This window comes from Triticum aestivum, chromosome 6D (genome assembly GCF_018294505.1).
Source record: "Triticum aestivum cultivar Chinese Spring chromosome 6D, IWGSC CS RefSeq v2.1, whole genome shotgun sequence".
NCBI lineage: Eukaryota > Viridiplantae > Streptophyta > Magnoliopsida > Poales > Poaceae > Triticum > Triticum aestivum.
The window spans coordinates 384685619-384709160 of NC_057811.1; the positions used below are offsets into that span (position 1 = coordinate 384685619).

Genomic DNA, 23542 nt, shown 5'->3' on the forward strand with positions numbered 1-23542 from the left:
AATCACCCAGTTACGTTGTGACGTTTGGTAGCACACAAAGTGTTCCTCTGGTATTTGGGAGTTGCATAATCTCGTAGTCATAGGAACATGTATAAGTTATGAAGAAAGCAATGGCAACATACTAAACGATCAAGTGCTAAGCTAACGGAATGGGTCAAGTCAATCACATCATTCTCTAATGATGTGATCCTGTTAATCAAATGACAACTCATGTCTATGGCTAGGAAACTTAACCATCTTTGATTCAACGAGCTAGTCAAGTAGAGGCATACTAGTGACACTATGTTTGTCTATGTATTCACACATGTACTAAGTTTCCGGTTAATACAATTCTAGCATGAATAATAAACATTTATCATGATATAAGGAAATAAATAATAACTTTATTATTGCCTCTAGGGCATATTTCCTTCAGGTGCCCATTTGGTGCCACGGGGTTCGGTGATATAGAACCACTCCTCTACCATGAGTTAGAGGTTTCCGCGAAGATGCATTTTGGCTAGATAGTGTTGGCCAGCTTGCTCACCATAGCTCCGCCGCACTCCGCTTGTTCCCCGTTAAATAGCTTCGGCTTCACATTGAAGGTCTTGAGCCATAGGCCGAAGTGTGGAGGGATGCGAAGAAAGGCTTCGCACACGACGACGAACGCCGAGATGTGGAGAAAAGAGTCCGGAGCTAGATCATGAAAGTCTAGCCCATAATAGAACATGAGGCCGCGAACGAAGGGGTGGAGAGCGAACCCTAGCCCACGGAGGAAGTGGGAGATGAATACAACTCTCTCGCCGGATTTTGGTGTGGGGATGACCTGCCCTTTAGTAGGGAGCCTGTGGGGGATTTCCGTAGTTAGGTACCTCGCCTTCCGAAGCTTCACGATATCCTCCTCGGTGACCGAGGAGGCTGCCCACCTACCTTGGGAGATGGATCTAGACATAACTACAGGGCCTGGTAACAATGGAAGAAATCGAAACCTGGGCGCTGGAGCCTGAGGTTGGGAAGGTTGAAGAAGAGATAGGCGTGGGGGGAAGGAGACGGATCTGTGTCCCTTTATAAAGGCGAAGAATATCGAACGCCTCCTCACAGGCCTTAAAGCTCGCCTATTCCCAAGGGATCGCCAACGACACGGTTGGATTACCCACGCCCATATTGATGAGGATCCCGTGATAAGGGGACACGATCTCTGCTTCGACAAGACGTGCCGATGGAAACCGCATCTCGAAACACGGAGCGAGAGGCTAAAAAACGGTTCGAAATAATGACCGGGCGGAGACGTGATGTCTCGCTACAGAAGATGTCAGTAGATGCGACTTATGAAATATTATACTCTCTGCGGTTGCGAGTGGTATTTGTTTTGCAGAGCCGGACACGTTTTCTGTGTTCGAATGCTGCCTTGGAGTATTCAGAGGAGGAACCCACCTTGCAATGCCGAAGACAATTTGTGCGCCGGACACATCGCCATTGAAGCCTGGTTTAGGAGCTACTGAGGGAGTCCTGGACTAAGCGCTCCTCGGGTGTCCGGCCTATGTGACGTGGGCCGGACAGATGGGCCGTGAAGATACAAGACCGAAGACTTCCTCCCGTGTCCGGATGGGACTCTCCTTGGCGTGTAAGGCAAGCTTGGCGTTCGGATATGAAGATTATTTCCTCTGTAAACTGACTCTGTACAACCCTAGGCCCCTCCGGTGTCTATATAAACTGGAGGGTTTAGTCCGTAGAGACAATCACAATCTTATAGGCGAGACATTAGGGTTTAGCCATTACGATCTCGTGGTAGATCAACTCTTGTAATCCTCATATTCATTAAGATCAATCAAGCAGGAAGTAGGGTATTACCTCCATCAAGAGGGCCCGAACCTGGGTAAACATCGTGTCCCCCGTCTCCTGTTACCATCAACCTTAGACGCACAGTTCGGGACCCCCTACCCGAGATCCGCCGGTTTTGACACCGATACTCATCGACCTGAAGACGCATTTTCCTTATGCACCGGCTTGGGGTCAAGTGCTTTCTCAAGGAAGGGGGAATGTTAGTGCTTCTACTTCGAATGCTCGTGCCTTCTTTCTTTTTGGCCTTAGACTATCATAAGCGAGGAATGGTGTGTGGACTAACTATTCATGCCATAGGTCATACATTACAAGAGAAATTGAAATACATTAAAAATCTATTCGTTTCAGTTCCACTTTTTTTATTTCTTGCTGGCTATTCTTCCTACATATTTTTGGCCTTCTATCACAGTTTAGCTCCTAGATCTTGAGTTAGGCGTAGCTACTTCATGGCCCTTATGGGTTGGGCCACACACACCTGTGCTTCCACGAGAAGTAACATGTGCCTCTCGGGGAAGAAAAAAACATGTTTTTTCCCGTTTCCGAGAGGCACGGCTCTCGCGGAAGCAAACTCGTGCCTCTCGTGGAAGGAAAAAAAAAAGAAAATGTGTTTTTTTCGTTTCCGCGAGGCACGGCCATGCCCTCTCGCGGAAGCGAAAAAAACGCTTTCTCGCACAATTTTTTTTGAACTTTTTTTGTCCTATAGCTAAGAAAGACCGGTGAAAAACCGAAAAACCAAAAAAACCATCTAAAAGGCCGAAAGCGCGTGCAAAAAATAAAAATAATAAAATCCAAAGGGAACGCCCAGAGCGCAACACGCGGCAGCGGCTGAGAGCACGCCAAGTGGTGCGCTCTCAGCCCACCCCAAGTGACCCTTGAGGAGCCTCCCGAAGAAGCGCTCCTTGGTTAGTTGCTCCCTGGTGTCCTCCTCGCCAACCCATACACACATGGGCCTTTTTCTGTTAGAATAGTTTAGGGTTAACATAAATAAGATCTTGATCTCAAGATTACAACACCATAGATAAAGAGCGGAACCGTTATCAAGAACCTGAGATACCGGTCGTGGCCATTGTTGGCAAAGACGCATCCCCCTCCTCCTAGATGCAAGCATGATGAAGAGTAGCAGTAGTCCAAGAGCGCCACTAGCACGGCCCTCGTGCCATCCGTTGGTGGAGATGCATCGAATGGTCGGAGTAGATGTCGTCAGCACTGCCCTGGAGGTGGCCGGCGGTGATAGTCGATCTTTGTCTCCTTTAGCACCTCATTAGGATTGGTTGTTAGAGAGAGGACGTGGCCTACCATGTAAAATCGTTAGTTACAAACCGGAGGGGTCCTTTTCCTTTTAAATAGGTGCTAGGGAGGCGGTATTGAGACCAAGTCGTTGGTTCGGTGCCTCAGATCAGGGCATGTACGTGGGAGGTTTAATTCCCTTTTATCTCTCGGTTTGTTATGATTAGAGACCAACATTCTTCCACTTGATCGTAAGTTTAACAAACTTCATAGTCCCACTCTTAACAGAAATAATATTCAATGGTTAATGAAGTTCCATTGAACCTCGATACTTATAGTATACCATTCTATCTCTAAATGGATGTCATTTTACTCCCTCCATTTCTTTTTAGTCTGCATATAAGATTTGGTCAAAGTCAAACATTGTTAACTTTGACTAAGTTTATAGAAAAAAATATCGAGATTCACAATATGAAATCAATATGGTTAGATGCATCATGAAATTAATTTTCATACCATATAGCTTTAGTGTTTTAGATGTTGATATTTTTTTCTACAAAGTTTGACTTTGACCAAATCTTATATGCAGACTAAAAAGAAATGGAGGGAGTACTTTATGAGAGTTGGTTTATTTCACGATCCTAATTTCCAGGATCAAAAAGCTTTCTGAACCCATGCCGGCGACATAATCTTAAAATGGGTGGTTAATCTTTAGTGAGTAGAACCGGAAATCTTTAAGAAAGGAATATCATGTGTTGATTCTGGACTATATCTTTCACAACATGAAACATAGTGCCAATGTTTTTGGCAATACCAATTGACTCATTGTTACTCCCATAGAGGATTGCTTGTTCATAATCGCAGTAAGTGGTTTATATATGTTGTCTACCATTTTTATTTCGGGAATAAGATTATTTCAACATACAACATGCTCAGTAGCCTCTTAACATGCTACGAATAGTTTGCGTCGTTAATGATGCCATGGTTGGCCTTTAGGAGATTTTCCACGATAAAACTCCTCGTGCAAGGGTGCGGATGTAACATAACGTGGAATTCCTAATATCCACACACCTTGCCAAAATGATGTTTGACTAACACACAATTTTGAGGTTATCAAACTCATTATAAGTGAGCATGTAATATGTATTGCCTTGCATGGTAAAAATAGTTTGATAACGGCTTTCCAGTGGCCTAGTTTGGGAATAAACACATTTTTGCCAAGTATCCCGAGCACAAATAAGAGGGTGCATTCATACTTAATACATATAAGGTTCTTATGACAACTAAAGCATAAGGAATCAACATTACCTGGTTAGTTTTAAATATTTTCTTGGACTCTAAATGTCAAACTCTATGACCCTTGATTTTAAGAATAGGTGGGGAAGAGTACTGGCACATAATACATTGTTTTCAGAATTTTCCATGTATGTCATAATAATAGGACTTTTACTCTTTTTGGACCCACTTCTCGATGAATCTTCATACGATTAATGCATGAGATAACACGAAGATTCTTTATGTCATTATTGGAAGATAGAAAATTCTTTGTTTAGCCAATGAGTTTTCATCTACATATGGTAGTGAAATTACTCCCCCAGACTTAAGGTAAGATTGTCTCAATGCTCGTCTTAGTTCATCAAATTTCAGTACTAAACTAATTTGGTTGACTAAAGTGCATCCGCCACACCAAATGGCTTGAAGAAAACTATTAACACCCCGATGGTATATTACATATAGTGAGTAAATGATTGGTTTATGCTTCACTTTGTTTAGTGCATAAAATGTGAGGACTGTTGCAAAAGTCATGTACACATACTTGGTCGGTTTGCTATTGCGCCTCTCTTTGAGCGCGTGGTCTCTAGTTCGAGTACTCTTCCTGGCTTAATAAGCCACCTCTTTTTTCGGTTGGCGCAGCCGCTGACAAAGGTGTCCTGCCAGTAACCGCGCCCACCACCTACGACCGTGAAGCCACTGACAAAGGTGTCCCGCCCGCCAGTAACTGCGACCACCACCTACGACCGCGTAGCCGCTGACAGAGGTGTCCCACAAGTCAGAATATGCACTCACCATCTACGACCGTGCAACCGCTTATAGAGGTGTCCCACAAGTGAGAATATGTGCCCACCATCTACGAGCGCGCAACCGCTGACAAAGGTGTCCTAAGAGTCAGTATATCCGCCCACCATTTACGATCGGGCAACCACTGACAGGGGTGTCCCATGAGTCAGAAACCACGCCAGTAACAGTCAAAGACTTTGACCCGGCGGCAAACCCCCGTTTGGGATTTTGCGAGGGTGGGCCGCTCGGTGGAGGGGAAAAGTGAGGACTGGCTTAGAGCGTGGGCAAAATTGAGGAGGACTAAGCGAAGAGGAGCACAAAAATAGAAATCCCAATTTTATAAACACCATTTTGGGCCATTATGCATATCTCAGTAGTGCATATCTTAATTATACAATAGAAAATGTATCAATGTAAAACCTTAGTATTTTTCAACAAGCACACTATCCCAACATTATTAGATGCATAGTGCGGCACCATAAACCACACCACACGACGAGTTACATTTTTCATGAGGTGCCTCATCCCATTAGTACTGCTCACATCATTAAGAAATTTCATAAGGACATCATTAATATAAATTTCATACTCAAATAAAATTTCCAAATAAAACATCTAGAAAATTTAGAGTGAACCATAGGAAATCTCGTCACAATAAACACAAGTTTCTGACGTTAACATTCCATTCTTAAAATGACCATCATTAAAAAGGCATAAAATGGCATTAACATGGCCACCACATAAAAATTTCTAAATAAAATTTCCTACCATAAAATTTAAACATGATCTTAACATATCTTCACACAATTAAATCAAATGCACCAAAAATAGAAAATTTCCTAAATAACATAATCTAGCCCATAATAACCCGTGTCTTTTATTTAAGAAAAGTTTATCATGATTAACATTATTTTACATGATTTCGGGCACATGAATTTTCCAAGCGAAATTTCTTGTTGGTTCCATTCCACTCAGAAAACTCAAGCAAGAGTTACAACAAAATTTTCTGACTATTTTTAGTTAACAACAATGCAAAAACTTTTTGAGGATAATCATAATTTATAAATGCATTGAATAAAATAAAAAATGCATACAACACCAATGTTGGCCCATAATATCGATGACTGCCAGTTAAAAGTTTAGCCGAGCTAAGAAGATCATCAAAGAGAAAAAAATGTTTGCCTGTTGGCTGAAACAACTTGGGGTCGTAGCCCAATGGAACACTTGGCCCGTTATGCCCCCACAGCCCGTCATAAGCTGCACATTGATATTTACCGTTCGATCGAATAGACGGTCCGGATCAACCCGAGGCAGAACAAAACCGGCGTTGGCTCAAACCCTACCTCATTTCCACTCGTCTCCCCAAATTTTACGGCTCCAACAGGAGAGGTAACCTCGTCGGCGACTCGAGGCGCACTGGCTATGGCAGTGCGGAAGCCCCGTTAGTTGGAGCAGTGTGCCTGGTCATAAGGCCGGTCACTCCTCCGCCGAACGGCGCCAGCCATGTCGACCTCATTGTGATCATGGGAGCTAATCCGCGCTTGGGATGCGCACGAGGCCCTCGGCGGGGAGGCGCCCACCCGTCCTGATCTTTGGTGGTCGACGACGACATGCGCGACGCAGGTGCCATGCAACATTCGCGTCCATAAGGGTAGCGTCGCTCGCTATTTCCTTCCACACGTCGTCCCAAGAGACTGCAACGTCGCCGGCGTCAGGATCCCGGAGGAGAGCACCGATGTTGCATCATTAGGTGACGACCGATTCATTTCTTTTAGGGATTTCATTTTTAGGGTTTCTTGATTGGGGAATTTTGGGCAAACATTAGTGCTTTCTTTAATGTTTGCAAAGCCCATCGAATTTTGCATTAACTTGATCAATTACCACCGGAATTCTTGATCCTAATCATATATCATTAACTTCAGAGAGAGCCATTAAACTTTAAACATGATCAAAAGCATTAACGTGAGACAATTAGGCCATAACTTCAAAAAAAATATTGCAAATAGGCCTAATTGGGGTTCTAGACAGAGATCAAACCAGCTCATGATACCGATGCTAGAATAGTCTTTAGGGTTAACATAGATATTATCTTGATCTCAAGATTAGAACACCATAGGTAAAGAGCGGAAGCGTTACCTAAGATGCCCATGGCCAACGTGGGCAAAGAAACCTCCCCCTGCCTGCTAGATGCAAGCATGGTGAAGAGCAACAACAGTCCAAGAGCGCCGCTGGCTTAGCCCTCACGACATCCGTTGGTGGAGATGCAACAACTGTTGGAAATATGCCCTAGAGGCAATAATAAAACGATTATTATTGTATTTCCTTGTTCATGATAATTGTCTATTGTTCATGCTATAATTGTGTTAACTGGAAACCGTAATACATGTGTGAATACATAGACCACAACATGTCCCTAGTAAGCCTCTAGTTGACTAGCTCATTGATCAATAAATGCTTATGGTTTCCTGACCATGGACATTGGATGTCATTGATAACAGGATCACATCATTAGGAGAATGATGTGATGGACAAGACCCAATCCTAAGCATAGCACAAGATCGTGTAGTTCGTTTGCTAAGAGCTTTTCTAATGTCAAGTATCGTTTCCTTAGACCATGAGATTGTGCAACTCCCGGATACCGTAGGAATGCTTTGGGTGTACCAAACGTCACAACATAACTGGGTGGCTATAAAGGTGCACTACAGGTATCTCCGAAAGTGTCTGTTGGGTTGGCACGAATCGAGACTGGGATTTGTCACTCCGTATGACGGAGAAGTATCTCTGGGCCCACTCGGCAATGCATCATCATAATGAGCTCAATGTGACTAATGAATTAGCCACGGGATCATGCGTTACGGAACGAGTAAAGAGACTTGCCGGTAACGAGATTGAACGAGGTATTGGGATACCGACGATCAAATCTCGGGCAAGTAACATACCGATAGACAAAGGGAATTGTATACGGGATTGATTGAATCCCCGACATCGTGGTTCATCCGATGAGATCATCGTGGAACATGTGGGAGCCAATATGGGTATCCAGATCCCGCTATTGGTTATTGGCCGGAGAGGTGTCTCGATCATGTCTGCATGGTTCCCGAACCCGTAGGGTCTACACACTTAAGGTTCAGTGACGCTAGAGTTGTTATGGGAAATAGTATGTGGTTACCGAAGGTTGTTCGGAGTCCCGGATGAGATCCCGGACGTGACGAGGAACTCCGGAGTGGTCCGGAGGTGAAGATCGATATATTGGACGAAGGGTATTGGAGTCCGAAATTGTTCTAGGAGTACCGGGTGACGACCAGCGTGACCGAAAGGTGTTTCGGAGGCCCCGGCAAGCGTTGGGGGGGCTTATGGGCCAAGGGGAGGGGGCACACCAGCCCACTAAGGGGTTGTGCGCCCCTCCCAACCCCTCTCACGTAACGTGGAGAGGTGGGGGCGCCTCCCCTAGGGCAGCCACCCCTCCCGTCTTGGGGGGCAAGTTTCCCAGTGGTGGGGGTGCCCAAACCCATCTAGGGTTTCCCCTGTGGCCGCCGCCCCTCCCCTAGGGAACCCTAGGGCGCCTCCTCCACCCCCCCTTTCCCCTATATATAGTGAGGGAGAGAGAGGGCAGCCGCACCCCTGGCCTGGCGCAGCCCTCTCCTCCTCCAACTCCTCCTCCTCCGTAGTGCTTAGCGAAGCTCTGCCGGAGAACCACGAGCTCCATCGCCACCACGCCGTCGTGCTGCTGGAGTTCTCCCTCAGCTTCTCTTCTCCCCTTGCTGGATCAAGAAGGAGGAGACGTCCCCGGGCTGTACGTGTGTTGAACGCGGAGGCGTCGTCCGTTCGGCGCTAGATCGGATCTTCCGCGATTTGAATCACCGCGAGTACGACTCCATCAACCGCGTTCTTGTAACGCTTCCGCTTAGCGATCTTCAAGGGTATGAAGATGCACTCCCTCTCTCTCTTGTTGCTAGCATCTCCTAGATTGATCTTGGTGACACGTAGGAAAATTTTGAATTATTGCTACGCTCCCCAACAGTGGTATCAGAGCTAGGTCTATGCGTAGATTCTATGCACGAGTAGAACACAAAGTAGTTGTGGGCGATGATTTGTTCAATTTGCTTGCCGTTACTAGTCTTATCTTGATTCGGCGGCATTGTGGGATGAAGCATCCCGGACCGACCTTACACGTACTCTTACGTGAGACAAGTTCCACCGACTGACATGCACTTGATGTATAAGGTGGCTAGCGGGTGTCTGTCTCTCCCACTTTAGTCGGATCGGATTCGATGAAGAGGGTCCTTATGAAGGGTAAATAGCAATTGGCATATCACCGTTGTGGTTTTGCGTAGGTAAGAAACGTTCTTGCTAGAAACCCATAGCAGCCACGTAAAACATGCAACAACAATTAGAGGACGTCTAACTTGTTTTTGCAGGGTATGCTATGTGATGTGATATGGCCAAAAGGATGTGATGAATTATATATATGTGATGTATGAGATTGATCATGTTCTTGTAATAGGAATCACGACTGGCATGTCGATGATTATGACAACCGGCAGGAGCCATAGGAGTTGTCTTAATTTATTGTATGACCCGCGTGTCAATGAAAAACGCCATGTAATTACTTTACTTTATTGCTAATCGTTAGCCATAGTAGTAGAAGTAATAGTTGGTGAGACAACTTCATGAAGACACGATGATGGAGATCATGGGGTCATGCCGGTGACGAAGGTGATCATGCCGCGCCTCGAAGATGGAGATCAAAAGGCGCAAGATGATATTGGCCATATCATGTCACTTTATTATTTGCATGTGATGTTTGTCATGTTTACATCTTATTTGCTTAGAACGACGGCAGCATAAATAAGATGATCCCTCACTAAAATTTCAAGAGATGTGTCCCCCCTAACTGTGCACCGTTGCGAAGGTTCGTTGTTTCGAAGCACCACGTGATGATCGGGTGTGATAGATTCTAACGTTCGCATACAACGGGTGTAAGCCAGATTTACACATGCGAAACACTTAGGTTGACTTAACGAGCCTAGCATGTACATACATGGCCTCGGAACACAAGAGACCGAAAGGTCGAACATGAGTCGTATATTAGATACGATCAACATGAAGATGTTCACCGATGATAACTAGTCCGTCTCACGTGATGATCGGACACGGCCTAGTTGACTCGGATCATGTATCACTTAGATGACTAGAGGGATGTCTATCTAAGTGGGAGTTCATTAAATAATTAGATGAACTTAATTATCATGAACATAGTCAAAAGGTCTTTGCAAATTATGTCATAGCTTACGCTTTGGTTCTACTGTTTAAGATATGTTCCTAGAGAAAATTTAGTTGAAAGTTGATAGTAGAAATTATGAGGACTGGGTCCGTAAACTGAGGATTATCCTCATTGCTGCGCAGAAGGCTTATGTCCTTAATGCACCGCTCGGTGTGTGAATCTCGAGCGTCGTCTGTGGATGTTGCAAACATCTGACATACACGTTTTGATGACTACGTGATAGTTCAGTGCGTAATGCTAACAGTTTAAAATTGTGGCACCAAAGACGTTTTGAAACGTCGCAGAACATATGAGATGTTCCAAAGACTGAAATTGGGATTTCAGACTAGTGCCCACGTCAAGAGGTATGAGACCTCGGACAAGTTTTTTAAGCCTGCAAACTAAGGGAGAAAAGCTCAATCGTTGAGCATGTGCTCAGATTGTCTGAGTACTACAATCGCTTGAATCGAGTGGGAGTTAATCTTCCAGATGAGATAGTGATGGTTCTCCATAGTCGCTACCACCAAGCTATTAGAGCTTCGTGATGAACTATAACATATTAGGGATAGACATGATGATTCTTGAGCAACTCGCGATGTTTGACACCGCGAAAGTAGAAATCAAGTAGGAGCATCAATTGTTGATGGTTAGTAAAACCACTAGTTTCAAGAAGGGCAAGGGAAAGAAGGGATACTTCATGAAACGACAAATCAGTTGCTGCTCTAGTAAAGAAACCCAAGGTTGAACCCAAACCCGAGACTAAGTGCTTCTGTAATGAGGGGAACGGTCACTGAAGCAGAACTACCCTAGATACTTGGTAGATGAGAAGGCAGGCAAGGTCGACAGAAGTATATTGGATATACATTATATTAATTGGTAGTTTACTAGTACTCCTAGTAGCACCAGGGTATTAGATACCGGTTCGGTTGCTAAGTGTTGGTAACTCGAAATAAAAGGCTACGGAATAAACGGAGACTAGCTAAAGGTGAGATGACGATATGTGTTGGAAGTGTTTCCAAGGTTGATGTGATTAAGCATCGCATGCTCCCTCTACCATCGAGATTGGTGTTAAACCTAAATAATTGTTATTTGGTGTTTGCGTTGAGCATAGCCATGATTGGATTATGTTTATCGCAATATGGTTATTCATTTAAGGAGAATAATGGTTACTCTGTCTATTGGAATAATACCTTCAATGGTCTTGCACTTAAAATGAATGGTTTGTTGAATCTCGATCGTAGTGATACACATGTTCATGCCAAAAGATATAAGATAGTACCACATACTTGTGGCACTGCCACTTGAGTCATATTGGTATAAAACGCATGAAGAAGCTCCATGTAGATGGATCTTTGGACTCACTCGTTTTTGAAAAGATTGAGACATGCGAACCATGTCCATTAGTATATATGCATGAAGAAAGTCCATACAGATGGACCGTTTGGACTCACTTGATTTTGAATCACTTGAGACATGCAAATCATACCACATGGGCAAGATGGCTGAAAGGCCTCGTTTTCAGTAAGATGGAACAAGAAAGCAACTTGTTGGAAGTAATACATTTTGATGTGTGCAGTCCAATGAGTGTTGAGGCACGCAGTGGATATCGTTATGTTCTTACTTCACAGATGATTTGAGTAGATGCTGAGAATATTTACTTGATGAAACACAAGTCTGAATTATTGAAAGGTTCAAGTAATTTCAGAGTGAAGTTGAAGATCGTCGTGACAAGAGGATAAAATGTCTATGATATGATCATAGAGATGAATATCTGAGTTACGAGTTTGGCACACAATTAAGACATTGTGGAAATCATTTTACAACTAATACCGACTGGAACACCATAGTGTGATGGTGTGTCCGAACATCATAACTGCACCCTATTGGATATGGTGCATACCATGATGTGTCTTATCGAATTACCACTATCGTTTATGGGTTAGGCATTAGAGACAACCGCATTCACTTTAAATAGGGCACCACGCAATTCCGTTGAGACGACACCGTATGAACTATGGTTTAGAGAAACCTAAGCTATCGTTTCTTAAAAGTTTGGGCCTGCGACGCTTACGTGAAAAAGTTTCAGGCTGATAAGCTCGAACCCAAAGTGGATAAATGCATCTTCATACCCAAAACAGTTGGGTATACCTCCTATTTCAGATCTGGAAGCAAAAGTGATTGTTTCTAGAAACGGGTCCTTTCTCGAGGAAAAGTTTCTCTCGAAAGAATTGAGTGGGTGGATGGTGGAGACTTGATGAGGTTATTGAACCGTCACTTCAACTAGTGTGTAGCAGGGCACAAGAAGTTGTTCCTGTGGCACCTACACCAATTGAAGTGGAAGCTTATGATAGTGATCATGAAACTTCGGATCAAGTCACTACCAAACCTCGTAGGTCGACAAGGATGCATACTACTTCAGAGTGGTACGTAATCCTGTCTTGGAAGTCATGTTGCTAGACAACAATGAACCTACGAGCTATGGAGAAGCGATGGTGGGCCCAAATTCCGACGAATGGCTCGAGGCCATAAAATCCGAGAGAGGATCCATGTATAAAAGCAAAGTATAGACTTTGGAAGAACTACTTGATGGTCGTAAGGCTGTTGGGTTGAGATGGATTTTAAAAGAAAGACGGACAATGATGGTAAGTGTCACCATTAAGAAAGCTCCACTTGTCGTTAAGATGTTTTCCAACAAGTTCAAGGAGTTGACTACGATGAGACCTCACTCGTAGCGATGCCAAGAGTCTGTTGGAATTATATTAGCAGGTACTGCATTTTTTATGAAATCTTGCAGATAGGATGTCAAAATATTGTTTCCTCGGCGATTTTCTTGAGGAAAGGTTGTATGTGATACAACCAGAAGGTTTTGTCAATCCTGAAAGATGCTAACAAGTATGCAAAGCTCCAGCAATCCTTCTAAGGACTGGAGTAAGCATCTCGGAGTTGGAATGTACGCTTTGATGAGATGATCAAAGATTTTGGGTTTATACAAAGTTTATGAGAAACTTGTAATTCCAAAGAAGTGAGTGGGAGCACTATAGAATTTTTTATGAGTATATGTCGTTAACATATTGTTGATCAAAAATGATGTAGAATTTCTGGAAAGCGTGCAGGGTTATTTGAAAAGTGTTTTTCAATGGAAAACCTGGATTAAGCTACTTGAACATTGAGCATCAAGATCTATAAGGATATCTCAAAAACGCTTAATAGTACTTTCAAATGAATACATACCGTGACAAGATTTTGAAGGAGTTCAAAATAGATCAGCAAAGAAGGAGTTCTTGGCTGTGTTACAAGGTGTGAGTATTGAGTAAGACTCAAAACCTGACCACGGCAGAAGAGAGAGAAAGGACGAAGGTCGTCCCCTATGCTTTAGACGTAGGCTCTGCAGTATGCTATGCTGTGTACCGCACCTGAAGTGTGCCTTGCCATGAGTTAGTCAAGGGATACAATAGGGATCTAGGAATGGATCACATGACAGCGGTCGAACTTATCCTTAGTAACTAGTGGACTAGGGAATTTTCTCGATTATGGAGGTGGTAAAAGAGTTCGTCGTAAAGGGTTCCGTCGATGCAAACTTTAACACTAATCCGGATGACTCTGAGTAGTGAACCGGATTCGTATAGTAGAGCAGTTATTTGGAATAGCTCCAAGTAGCGCGTGGTAGCTGCATCTACAAGATGACATAGAGATTTGTAAAGCACACACGGATCTGAAAGGTTCAGACCCGTTGACTAATAACCTCTCTCACAAGCGAGATATGAACAAACCCCATGGGTGTTGGATTCATTACAATCACATAGTGATGTGAACTAGATTATTGACTCTAGTGCAAGTGGGAGACTGTTGGAAATATGCCCTAGAGGCAATAATAAAATGGTTATTATTGTATTTCCTTGTTCATGATAATTGTCTATTGTTCATGCTATAATTGTGTTAACTGGAAACCGTAATACATGTGTGAATACATAGACCACAGCATGTCCCTAGTAAGCCTCTAGTTGAGTAGCTCGTTGATCAATAGATGGTTATGGTTTCCTGACCATGGACATTGGATGTCATTGATAACGGGATCACATCATTAGGAGAATGATGTGATGGACAAGACCCAATCCTAAGCATAGCACAAGATCGTGTAGTTCGTTTGCTAAGAGCTTTTCTAATGTCAAGTATCGTTTCCTTAGACCATGAGATTGTGCAACTCCCGGATACCGTAGGAATGCTTTGGGTGTACCAAACGTCACAACGTAACTGGGTGGCTATAAAGGTGCACTACAGGTATCTCCGAAAGTGTCTGTTGGGTTGGCACGAATCGAGACTGGGATTTGTCACTCCGTATGACGGAGAGGTATCTCTGGGCCCACTCGGCAATGCATCATCATAATGAGCTCAATGTGACTAATGAGTTAGCCACGGGATCATGCGTTACGGAACGAGTAAAGAGACTTGCCGGTAACGAGATTGAACGAGGTATTAGGATACCGACGATCGAATCTCGGGCAAGTAACGTACCGATAGACAAAGGGAATTGTATATGGGATTGATTGAATCCCCGACATCGTGGTTCATCCGATGAGATCATCGTGGAACATGTGGGAGCCAATATGGGTATCCAGATCCCGCTATTGGTTATTGGCCGGAGAGGTGTCTCGATCATGTCTGCATGGTTCCCGAACCCGTAGGGTCTACACACTTAAGGTTCGGTGACGCTAGAGTTGTTATGGGAAATAGTATGTGGTTACCGAAGGTTGTTCGGAGTCCTGGATGAGATCCCGGACGTGACGAGGAACTCCGGAGTGGTCCGGAGGTGAAGATTGATATATTGGACGAAGGGTATTGGAGTCCGGAATTGTTCTGGGAGTACCGGGTGACGACCAGCGTGACCGAAAGGTGTTTCGGAGGCCCCGGCAAGCGTTGGGGGGGCTTATGGGCCAAGGGGAGGGGGCACACCAGCCCACTAAGGGGCTGTGCGCCCCTCCCAACCCCTCTCACGTAACGTGGAGAGGTGGGGGCGCCTCCCCTAGGGCAGCCACCCCTCCCGGCTTGGGGGGCAAGTTTCCCAGGGGTGGGGGCTCCCAAACCCATCTAGGGTTTCCCCTGTGGCCGCCGCCCCTCCCCTAGGGAACCCTAGGGCACCTCCTCCACCCCCTTTCCCCTATATATAGTGAGGGAGAGAGAGGGCAGCCGCACCCCTTGCCTGGCGCAGCCCTCTCCTCCTTCAACTCCTCCTCCTCCTCCGTAGTGCTTAGCGAAGCTCTGCCGGAGAACCACGAGCTCCATCGCCACCACGCCGTCGTGCTGCTGGAGTTCTCCCTCAACTTCTCCTCTCCCCTTGCTGGATCAAGAAGGAGGAGACGTCCCCGGGCTGTACGTGTGTTGAACGCGGAGGCATCGTCCATTCGGTGCTAGATCGGATCTTCCGCAATTTGAATCGCCGCGAGTACGACTCCATCAACCGCGTTCTTGTAACGCTTCTGCTTAGCGATCTTCAAGGGTATGAAGATGCACTCCCTCTCTCTCGTTGCTAGCATCTCCTAGATTGATCTTGGTGACACGTAGGAAAATTTTGAATTATTGCTACGTTCCCCAACAACAACTGGTCGGAGTAGATGCCACCAACACTGCCTTGGTGGTGGCCGCTGGTGTTAGTCGGTCTTCGTCTCCTTTAGCACCTAATTAGGATCGGTTGTCAGAGAGAGGACATGGCCTACCGTGTGAAATCGTTAGTTACAAACCAGAGGTGTCCTTTTCCTTTTAAATTAGGTGCTAGGGACGCCGGATCGAGACCAAGTCGTTAGTTCGGTGCCACCGATCAGGGCACATATGTGGAAGTTTAATTCCCTTTTATCTCTTAGTTTGTTATAACCAGATACCAACATTCTCCCCCTGTAAGGTTAAGAAACATCATAAGGCCACTCTTAATAGAAGTAATATTCAATGACTAATGAGGTGTCATTGAACCTCAATACTCAGAGTGTACCATTCTACCTCAAAATGGATATCGTTTTACTTTTATGAGAGTTGGTTTATTTCACGGGCCTAATCTCCAAGATCAAAAGGCTTTCTGAACCCATGCCGGCAACATAATCTTCAAAATGGATGGTAAGCCTTAGTAAGCGGAACCGCAAATCTTTGTGGAAAGAATATCATATGTTGATCCTGGACTCTATCTTTCACAACATGAAACGTAATTTCAATGGTTTATGTATGTTGTCCCGTTGGTAAGCGGAACCGCAATACCAATTGACCAGTTGTTACTCGCATAGAGGATTGCGTGTTCATAATCACAGTAAGTGGTTTATGTATGGTGACCACTTTTATTTTGGGAATAAGATTCTTTCGACATACACTAGCCTCTTAACATGCCACAAATAGTTTGCATCATTGATAATGCCATGGTTATCCTTTAGGAGCCTTTCCATGATAAAACTCCTCGTGCGAGGGTGCAGATGTAACATGACATGTAATTCCTAATATTCACACACCTGGACACAGTGTATGACTAACCCACAATTATGAAGTTATCAAACTCATTATAGGTGAGCATGTAATCTGTATTGCCTTGCATATACTGTAAAGCTTGATAACGGCTTTCCAGTGGCCTAGTTCCGGAATAAACACAATTTTGCCAAGCATCCGAACCAAGATTCTGTATAAAAGGAAAACGGACTGCTTCTCAAGAAGAGTCATTTTCAGCCCTCAGAATTACATTGCTCGTGCAATATTGACGTCATCCCCAGTAATAAATCTTGTGATGACACATTACGGGTAGCCACTCTACTGCACATAGGTTCACCCTTACCAATTGCTCCCTCAGTTCCAAATTAACTGAAGTTCTATGTTTGTCCCAAGTCGAACTTCTTTAAGTTTGATGAAAACTATAGACAAATGTGATAACATCTACAACATTAAAAAAAATATAGTACGGAAATATATTCTATAAAGAATCTAATGAATCAAATCTGGTGTTATAGATGACATATTTTTTTAGACATGGTCAAAATTACAGAAGTTTGACTTAGGACAAACCTAGGATCTTCAATTAATTTCAAGTATCAACAAAACAGAAACGTAGCAGGAATACAGCTGAAAGTACCAAGTATTTGATGCTCATTCCCATTGGCTTCATAAGTTGCTACATGTGGAATTTAATGTTATCATCTGAGTTGATTTCTTTTCTACCCTTACTTACCAGTAAACAGTATGTCATGTCCAGCAACATACCATGTTCCAGAAGGGGAAGAGATAAATCAAACTCAAAACGAAGCACTACAATTTCTAAAGAAGAAACTCATGGCGACAGAAAGAGGTTCATTACCATGGTAGGAGACTGCACTCTTCAGTTACTAAACCATTCTGACCTGACAGGTTAAATTGCACACCTAGTTTACAGAACTGAATTGCCACATCTGCAAACATTATATGCACGACTAACAACTTCTTATAGTTCCAGCAAAGCAAGTTATCATGAAACCGTTAACTGAAGAGAGTCATCTCCTATTCCCAATCCTACATAACCCAAAACCATACAGTATATGACATAAGAGAGAAGAACCTAGTGCGCCTTCCATTTTGCAAGCAAGCGGTCGTGAATGTCTCCTTTCTTGACCTTTCCTAGGCTGTGCCTCAGCTTTGCCAGCGTTGAGGAGCTCAACTTGATACCCTGATCGATCATGTCCTCTGCATACTTGCATGCCTCAGGCAACATCTCATCCTTCAACTTTGATACAAGCATGTTACCGCCCTCCTCCAGTGGAGGCAGGCTATTCGCTGCCATGCATTTCCACACCTTGATCCCTGTCTCCCAGTCACGAGTATCCAAGAACACGCTGAGCGCAAGTGAACAATTCGCCTCATTTGGCCAACACTCGTTCTTGACCATCTCTTTAAATATTGCCGACGCCTCCCGGAGCTTCCTCCCCTTGAGCAAGAGCTTGAGGACCACATTGTATGTGTCTGTGTCAGGAAACACTCCATAGATGGCCATGTCATCGAGGTACTTCACAGTAACCTCGGCATGCCCCAGAGTGCCCTGCAACATGATCATCGTGTTGTACATTTCCTTATCTGGGACGAGCCCCCGGCGAAGGACAAAGTCATCCCAGAGAACCACAGCACTGCGCAATTCACGTGCCTCAAGGTGTGCGGCCAGTGCAGCACGAAGAAACTTCTCGCCCGGTGAACACCTGTACCGGCGCAAGACAGCCAGATACTCCATCGCATCCGAGAGCGCCGTGGAAGAGCCACTTGAAACCAGTGTTGTAAGGAAAGAGTCGTAGGCAGGCACATTGGCAGGATCGAAGTCGAGCGCGTGCACCATTTCGTCAAACACCTCGCGCGCAACGGCCGCGTTGCCGGCAGCCTCACAACCCTCCAGAAGGATGGCGTAGGAGTCGGCATCCGGCCGAGTGCCGGCCTCCGCACGTGCCACGGGGATCGCGGCGCGGGCGTCATCCAGCCGGGAGGCGCGGCAGAGCGCGGACAGCAGCGAGTTGAGCGCCGGCGTGTCGCGGTCCATGCCGTACCTCGGCATTTCCACAAACGCCTTGAGGGGGGAGCTGGTGGGGCTGGCCGCCAGGGAGGAGAAGACGGAGGCGAAGGTGGCGAGGGAGAGCAGGCCCTGGGCCCGCATGGAGCCGACGGTGTCCCACATGGGATCAAACAATCGGTTCTTGCCGAGGAGGTCGATGATGAGGTTCCACGAGTAGGGGGAGTGCTGGTGGTGCAGGTGGCGGTGGCCCGCCCAGCGGAAGAAGGCGGCGGCGCCGCGCGGGTGCGCGTAGGAGAAGCGGAGCACCTGCTCGACGTCGGAGGTGGTGACGCGGACGTCGGCGTCGTCGAGGGCCGCCTCCACGTCGGAGGCGGAGGAAGCCAGGATCTCGCAGAGGAGACGGATCTTGGGGGCTAGGTCGGGCGCGTCCTTGTACGTGGGGAACGCCGGGGCGGCCGGCTCGCGGGCGCGCTTGGCCTCCGGGCCGTCGCCGGCGCCGGCCGCGTCTGACGGCCGCTTCTCCCGGCGGTCCGACATCTCGCCTCGACTGGTTCGGGCGCCGCCGCGACGGGGACTCTCGGGGGTGGGTGGGGTGGATGGGTCGGAGACGTGGCCAAGGTGGGATTTTTCGTGTGTTCTTGAACCGTTAACCCTATCCTGAGCCTATACAAACTCCTCTTTTTTTTTTCCTGAGACGGCTAGCTAAGCTTGAACCGACTGCTGGACGACGGAGAGGGAGACCAAGGCCGAGCAGACACCGGCGGGATCCCGACTGAATCGTGAGGGGGGCTGCGGATGGCGCCCTCGTTGCTCGTCTCGGCGAGCCAAATCCTCGCCGTTGCCGGCCGGGGAGGCCGTAGGCGGCGTCTGGTCATCGCCAACTCCGGCGGTGCCGGCACTCCCCCGAAGCTGGTGACTTTCCTCGGCAAGGGAGGCTCCGGCAAGACCACAGCGGCCGCCATCGCCGCTCAGGTAAAAACTACTGTACCTTCCTCCAGTGCTTGTCTTTGTTGATATGTTGATAGAAAACTGTAGAACTATTTGTTGCTAAAAGCCAAGGCTGGACTGCAATGTAGACTACGAGTAGATACTAATTAGAGTAGAATATGGGTATGAGCAGCTTGGCTGCTCCAAGCATTGAGCTGGGTAAACTGTAGCATGTGATAGGGTAAATCTACGAGATGGGTCGTTTAGCGAATGGTGTATTGAGACACATTCGATTGGGTTATACCCCTGCACATCATCTTCACAGTTCGCACAATATTGATTCATGGCAGAATTGCCTTAAAATGCATTCAGTTGGGCAGTTTACATCTGCGTATTTGAAAAATGCAGCTACAAAAAATCACTTTGAGCTGAGAAAAATGCCACTCTAAAGTATGATAAGTCGTTAAAACGCCATTGCAAACATTTTCAGGCACTTTGTTTTTCTCCATGTTGCAGTATTATGCAAGTGAAGGCCTGAGGACATGCCTGGTTATACAGTCACAAGACCCGACAGCAGAGCAATTGATGGGCTGTAAGATTGGGAGCTCGCTGACTGAATGTGCTGCTAATCTTTCAACCATAAAGCTCGAGACCTGTAAAGTAAAAATACCTTTGTGAAGTGATCTCCTTTTGATGTTTCATACTGAACTTTTATGACACCGGAAAATGCCTTGATGCTGAAGAATGTTTTCTGATTAAATCACAGATGCTACTTGAGCCCCTTGACCGGTTGAAGAAAGTAGATGCCCAGAGCAATCTCACTCAAGGAGTTCTTGAGGGGGTAGGTGATTAACTTTGCTATAATATGGGAGATGAGGATAAAGCAGTCATCTGGGTTGCTCTTTTTCATAGGATAGATTGTAGGGGAGGAGCTTGGAGTCTTACCTGGAATGGATTCGATCTGCTCGGTCTTGTCTCTTCAGAAGCTGCTCAACTTCTTTTCAGTTGGAACGAATAGTCCACAGGGAGAATTTGATGTCGTGGTGTATGACTGCAATAATACAGAGGAATTTCTACGGCTGACTGGTGCTACTGAGAGGGCAAGGTATAGGTTATCCTAGTTTGTCTGTAGCCTTGCATTCACTCAGGACTCTGCGTTTTAATGTTGCTGCTACACAAAAGACAGATCTTACTTGAAGTATGTGAGGGAGCTAGCAGAGAAGACTGACATAGGAAGACTGGCTTCTCCATCATTACTGAAACTGATTTATGATGCCGCAAGACCAAATGGTAGAACTGGTGAAGTAAGAATGAGTGCCGAGATATGGAATGAAATCGAACAACTTCTTGAGGTAAATTATCTGTAGTTAATAAAGAAAAACTATTTTACCCAGTGCATACATATTCAAATGTGAGCTGAATATAAAAGATTAAGATGCTAAATTTTGTAGAAAATCTCGCTTTGGTTTACTGATCCCTCAAAACTTGCGTGCTTCCTCGTCATGGACCCGAGGGGATCAATCTCTGTGTCCTCTGCGCTAAGATACTGGGGTTGCACCATCCAAGCTGGTGCGCAAATATGTGGAGCATTTGGTTATGCTGAGGACCCCTCTGAAATGCACCAAGGAGTTGCTGAGAAGTTTTTGCCATTGTCTTTCTCGTCTCTGCCATTTCTACCAACTGATTCTTCTGCAGATTGGGGCAGAGCGTTGAATTCATTGAATCAAAATACAAAGGGGCTGTTGAGGAATACAAGCAAGGTTTATCCTTCAGTTAGTTTTGACTCTGCACAGAAGTCGGTGACCCTTTTCATGCCAGGATTTGACAAGTCTGAAATCAAACTATATCAGGTATAGCTACTGACCTCACTCTTTGTTGGCTTCACTGTATACACAGTCAAGACTAACAAGACCTATATCTCTAGTTAAGTTCACTTCTTTAGTTGTGTAGAGATAATGCTGAATTAATTTCGACTGTGAAGCTATCTCTAGTCAGTTTCACTTTTAGTTAGCGCCCAAGTGATAAAAAAATTTAACCAGAAAGGTAGAATCCCACCATCAACTTGAAAATTATCACTTGGGTGGTGAACTACCAGATAATGTTCAGATTAATGCACAGTTTACCTAGCAAGTGACATCAAAGGAGTTTTCACTAAAACAATGGTACATGCCACTTGCAACCAAACCAACTGTTTACACCAGTTCCGTAAATCGATTGTGCTGATATTAAAACCGAAGCACTGCTTTGTATCACTTTGATGCTACATTTTGAGATAATAAAAGCGCCCTGTATCGAAAATTAAAACCGAAGCACGTTTCCTGTGTGTGCTGATTCCCATAATTGTCTGTCCACTTCTCCATACAAACTGTGAGATGATTTCAAATGAATTTGGCATCCTTGACTGCAGCACAAAAGAAGCTTCTGAACAATATGATACCAAACATACTAGGTTTTCATGTACACTAGTTTAGGTCAAAGCCATCTAGCTACTTGTGATCTTACGGTCAGTGGCCTGCGTGTCATCTGAGAATTTTGCCAGATAGTGGCGAAGAACCATTCCAGATTTTTGCAAGGGTATATGATCACCAAGTTGAATTTGTATTGTCTGTGTCGTTGCTGATAATATACCGAACTTGTTCCTTCGTGAAAATGCAGTATAGGGGCGGTTCGGAGCTACTGATCGAAGCCGGCGACCAGAGGCGCGTAATTAAGCTGCCACCGGCGATGCAGGGGAAGGTCGGTGGCGCCAAGTTCGTCGACAGGAATCTTGTCGTCACCATCCGGTAGGCGGCAGCAGGGCCTTGGGTGATCCGGAAATCGGAGGACAGGCTCGACAAATCAAACCGGTGGAGAATCACACAGCACTGTAATGTAAACCCGATCCAGCCCAGTTCCTGGTGATCTCGGTCTAACATCTTTTTCCATTTTGCTGTAAACATAGTGAGATTTTTCACAACGGCATTATAGAAGTGAAAAGAAAAGGACGGTCCACATGAAATGCCTGAGAAAATGGCTTTTGATATGGGCTCTCGGGGATGGGTGGTCTTGGCATCGTACCATGGCTTATGATTATTGGGCGGGCGGAAGGCGTGAGTGTTGGGTGGCTGCTGATTTAACGCTGTTCTTGAGTAGCTTTCCGTCTCCCGCTCTTGCTGCTGACGTCTCGTCTGCAGGCTGCAGCCATGGAGCAAAATCTGCGCATGCCGTCGTGCAGGCCTGACACTGGGGCGATCTGGCGGTGACGCGACGAGAGATCGCATCCCATCTTCATGGCGACGCGGCCATCGATCCTTCCCTGCTCCGGGAAATCAATCGGTACTGCCAGGTGCCAACGCGTCGGGTGATTAAAAAAAAAGGGTCCCAATAACCGCCACACGTGTGGTGTATCGGGTGGTTGCGCCGCACGCCTCGTGTGGCATGGATAGCAACCCGCCCGCACGACCGCGTTCGGGCGCGCAAAAGCCACAGCCCGCACGTCCGGTGTGTGGCAAACCCGCCCACACGTCCGGGCCAGACGACCACGTTGCCCGCACGACCCCGCCGTCCCGGCCTCCTTTCGATCCCCAGTCCCGACTGCCACCATCGTCTCCCACCTCTCGATCCCCTGCCTCCATCGTCGGCCTTCTCTGGTTGCCATGGCAACCAGAGCAGATCCGTAGGGCCTTCCCATCGCTAACCACACCCCCTCCCCCACCCCCCGCCCCCCACTCCAACCCCGCCCTCCAAAGACAACCAGCTAAAAGCAGGTGAATCTC

The 23542-nt window shown here is 45.9% G+C and overlaps 2 protein-coding genes across 2 annotated transcripts; one reads left to right on the forward strand and one right to left on the reverse strand.

Annotated features, from left to right (window-relative positions):
- Positions 1-17650: 17650 nt before the first annotated feature.
- On the reverse strand, positions 17651-19474 carry LOC123145262 (pentatricopeptide repeat-containing protein At1g77360, mitochondrial). Its single transcript, XM_044564632.1, has one exon. The coding sequence runs from the start codon at positions 19395-19397 to the stop codon at positions 17925-17927; it is 1473 nt and encodes a 490-aa protein (XP_044420567.1). The 5' UTR covers positions 19398-19474; the 3' UTR covers positions 17651-17924.
- Positions 19475-19513: 39 nt separating this feature from the next.
- On the forward strand, positions 19514-22809 carry LOC123145263 (uncharacterized protein At1g26090, chloroplastic). The gene is made up of 7 exons (XM_044564633.1): positions 19514-19832; positions 20304-20447; positions 20554-20628; positions 20705-20892; positions 20974-21139; positions 21239-21637; positions 22443-22809. Exons 1-7 carry the CDS (start codon positions 19656-19658, stop codon positions 22572-22574), a joined length of 1281 nt encoding a protein of 426 aa, XP_044420568.1. The 5' UTR covers positions 19514-19655; the 3' UTR covers positions 22575-22809.
- Positions 22810-23542: the final 733 nt, after the last annotated feature.

Excerpts from the sequence above, each read along its gene's own strand:
- LOC123145262 (XM_044564632.1), bottom strand. The coding sequence starts at position 19,397 with ATGTCGGACCGCCGGGAGAAGCGGCCGTCAGACGCGGCCGGCGCCGGC.
- LOC123145263 (XM_044564633.1), top strand. The coding sequence starts at position 19,656 with ATGGCGCCCTCGTTGCTCGTCTCGGCGAGCCAAATCCTCGCCGTTGCC. Across the intron at positions 20,629-20,704 it reads CTCAAGGAGTTCTTGAGGGG|ATTGTAGGGGAGGAGCTTGG; the intron begins GTAGGTGATTAA and ends TTCATAGGATAG. Across the intron at positions 21,638-22,442 it reads CTGAAATCAAACTATATCAG|TATAGGGGCGGTTCGGAGCT; the intron begins GTATAGCTACTG and ends GTGAAAATGCAG.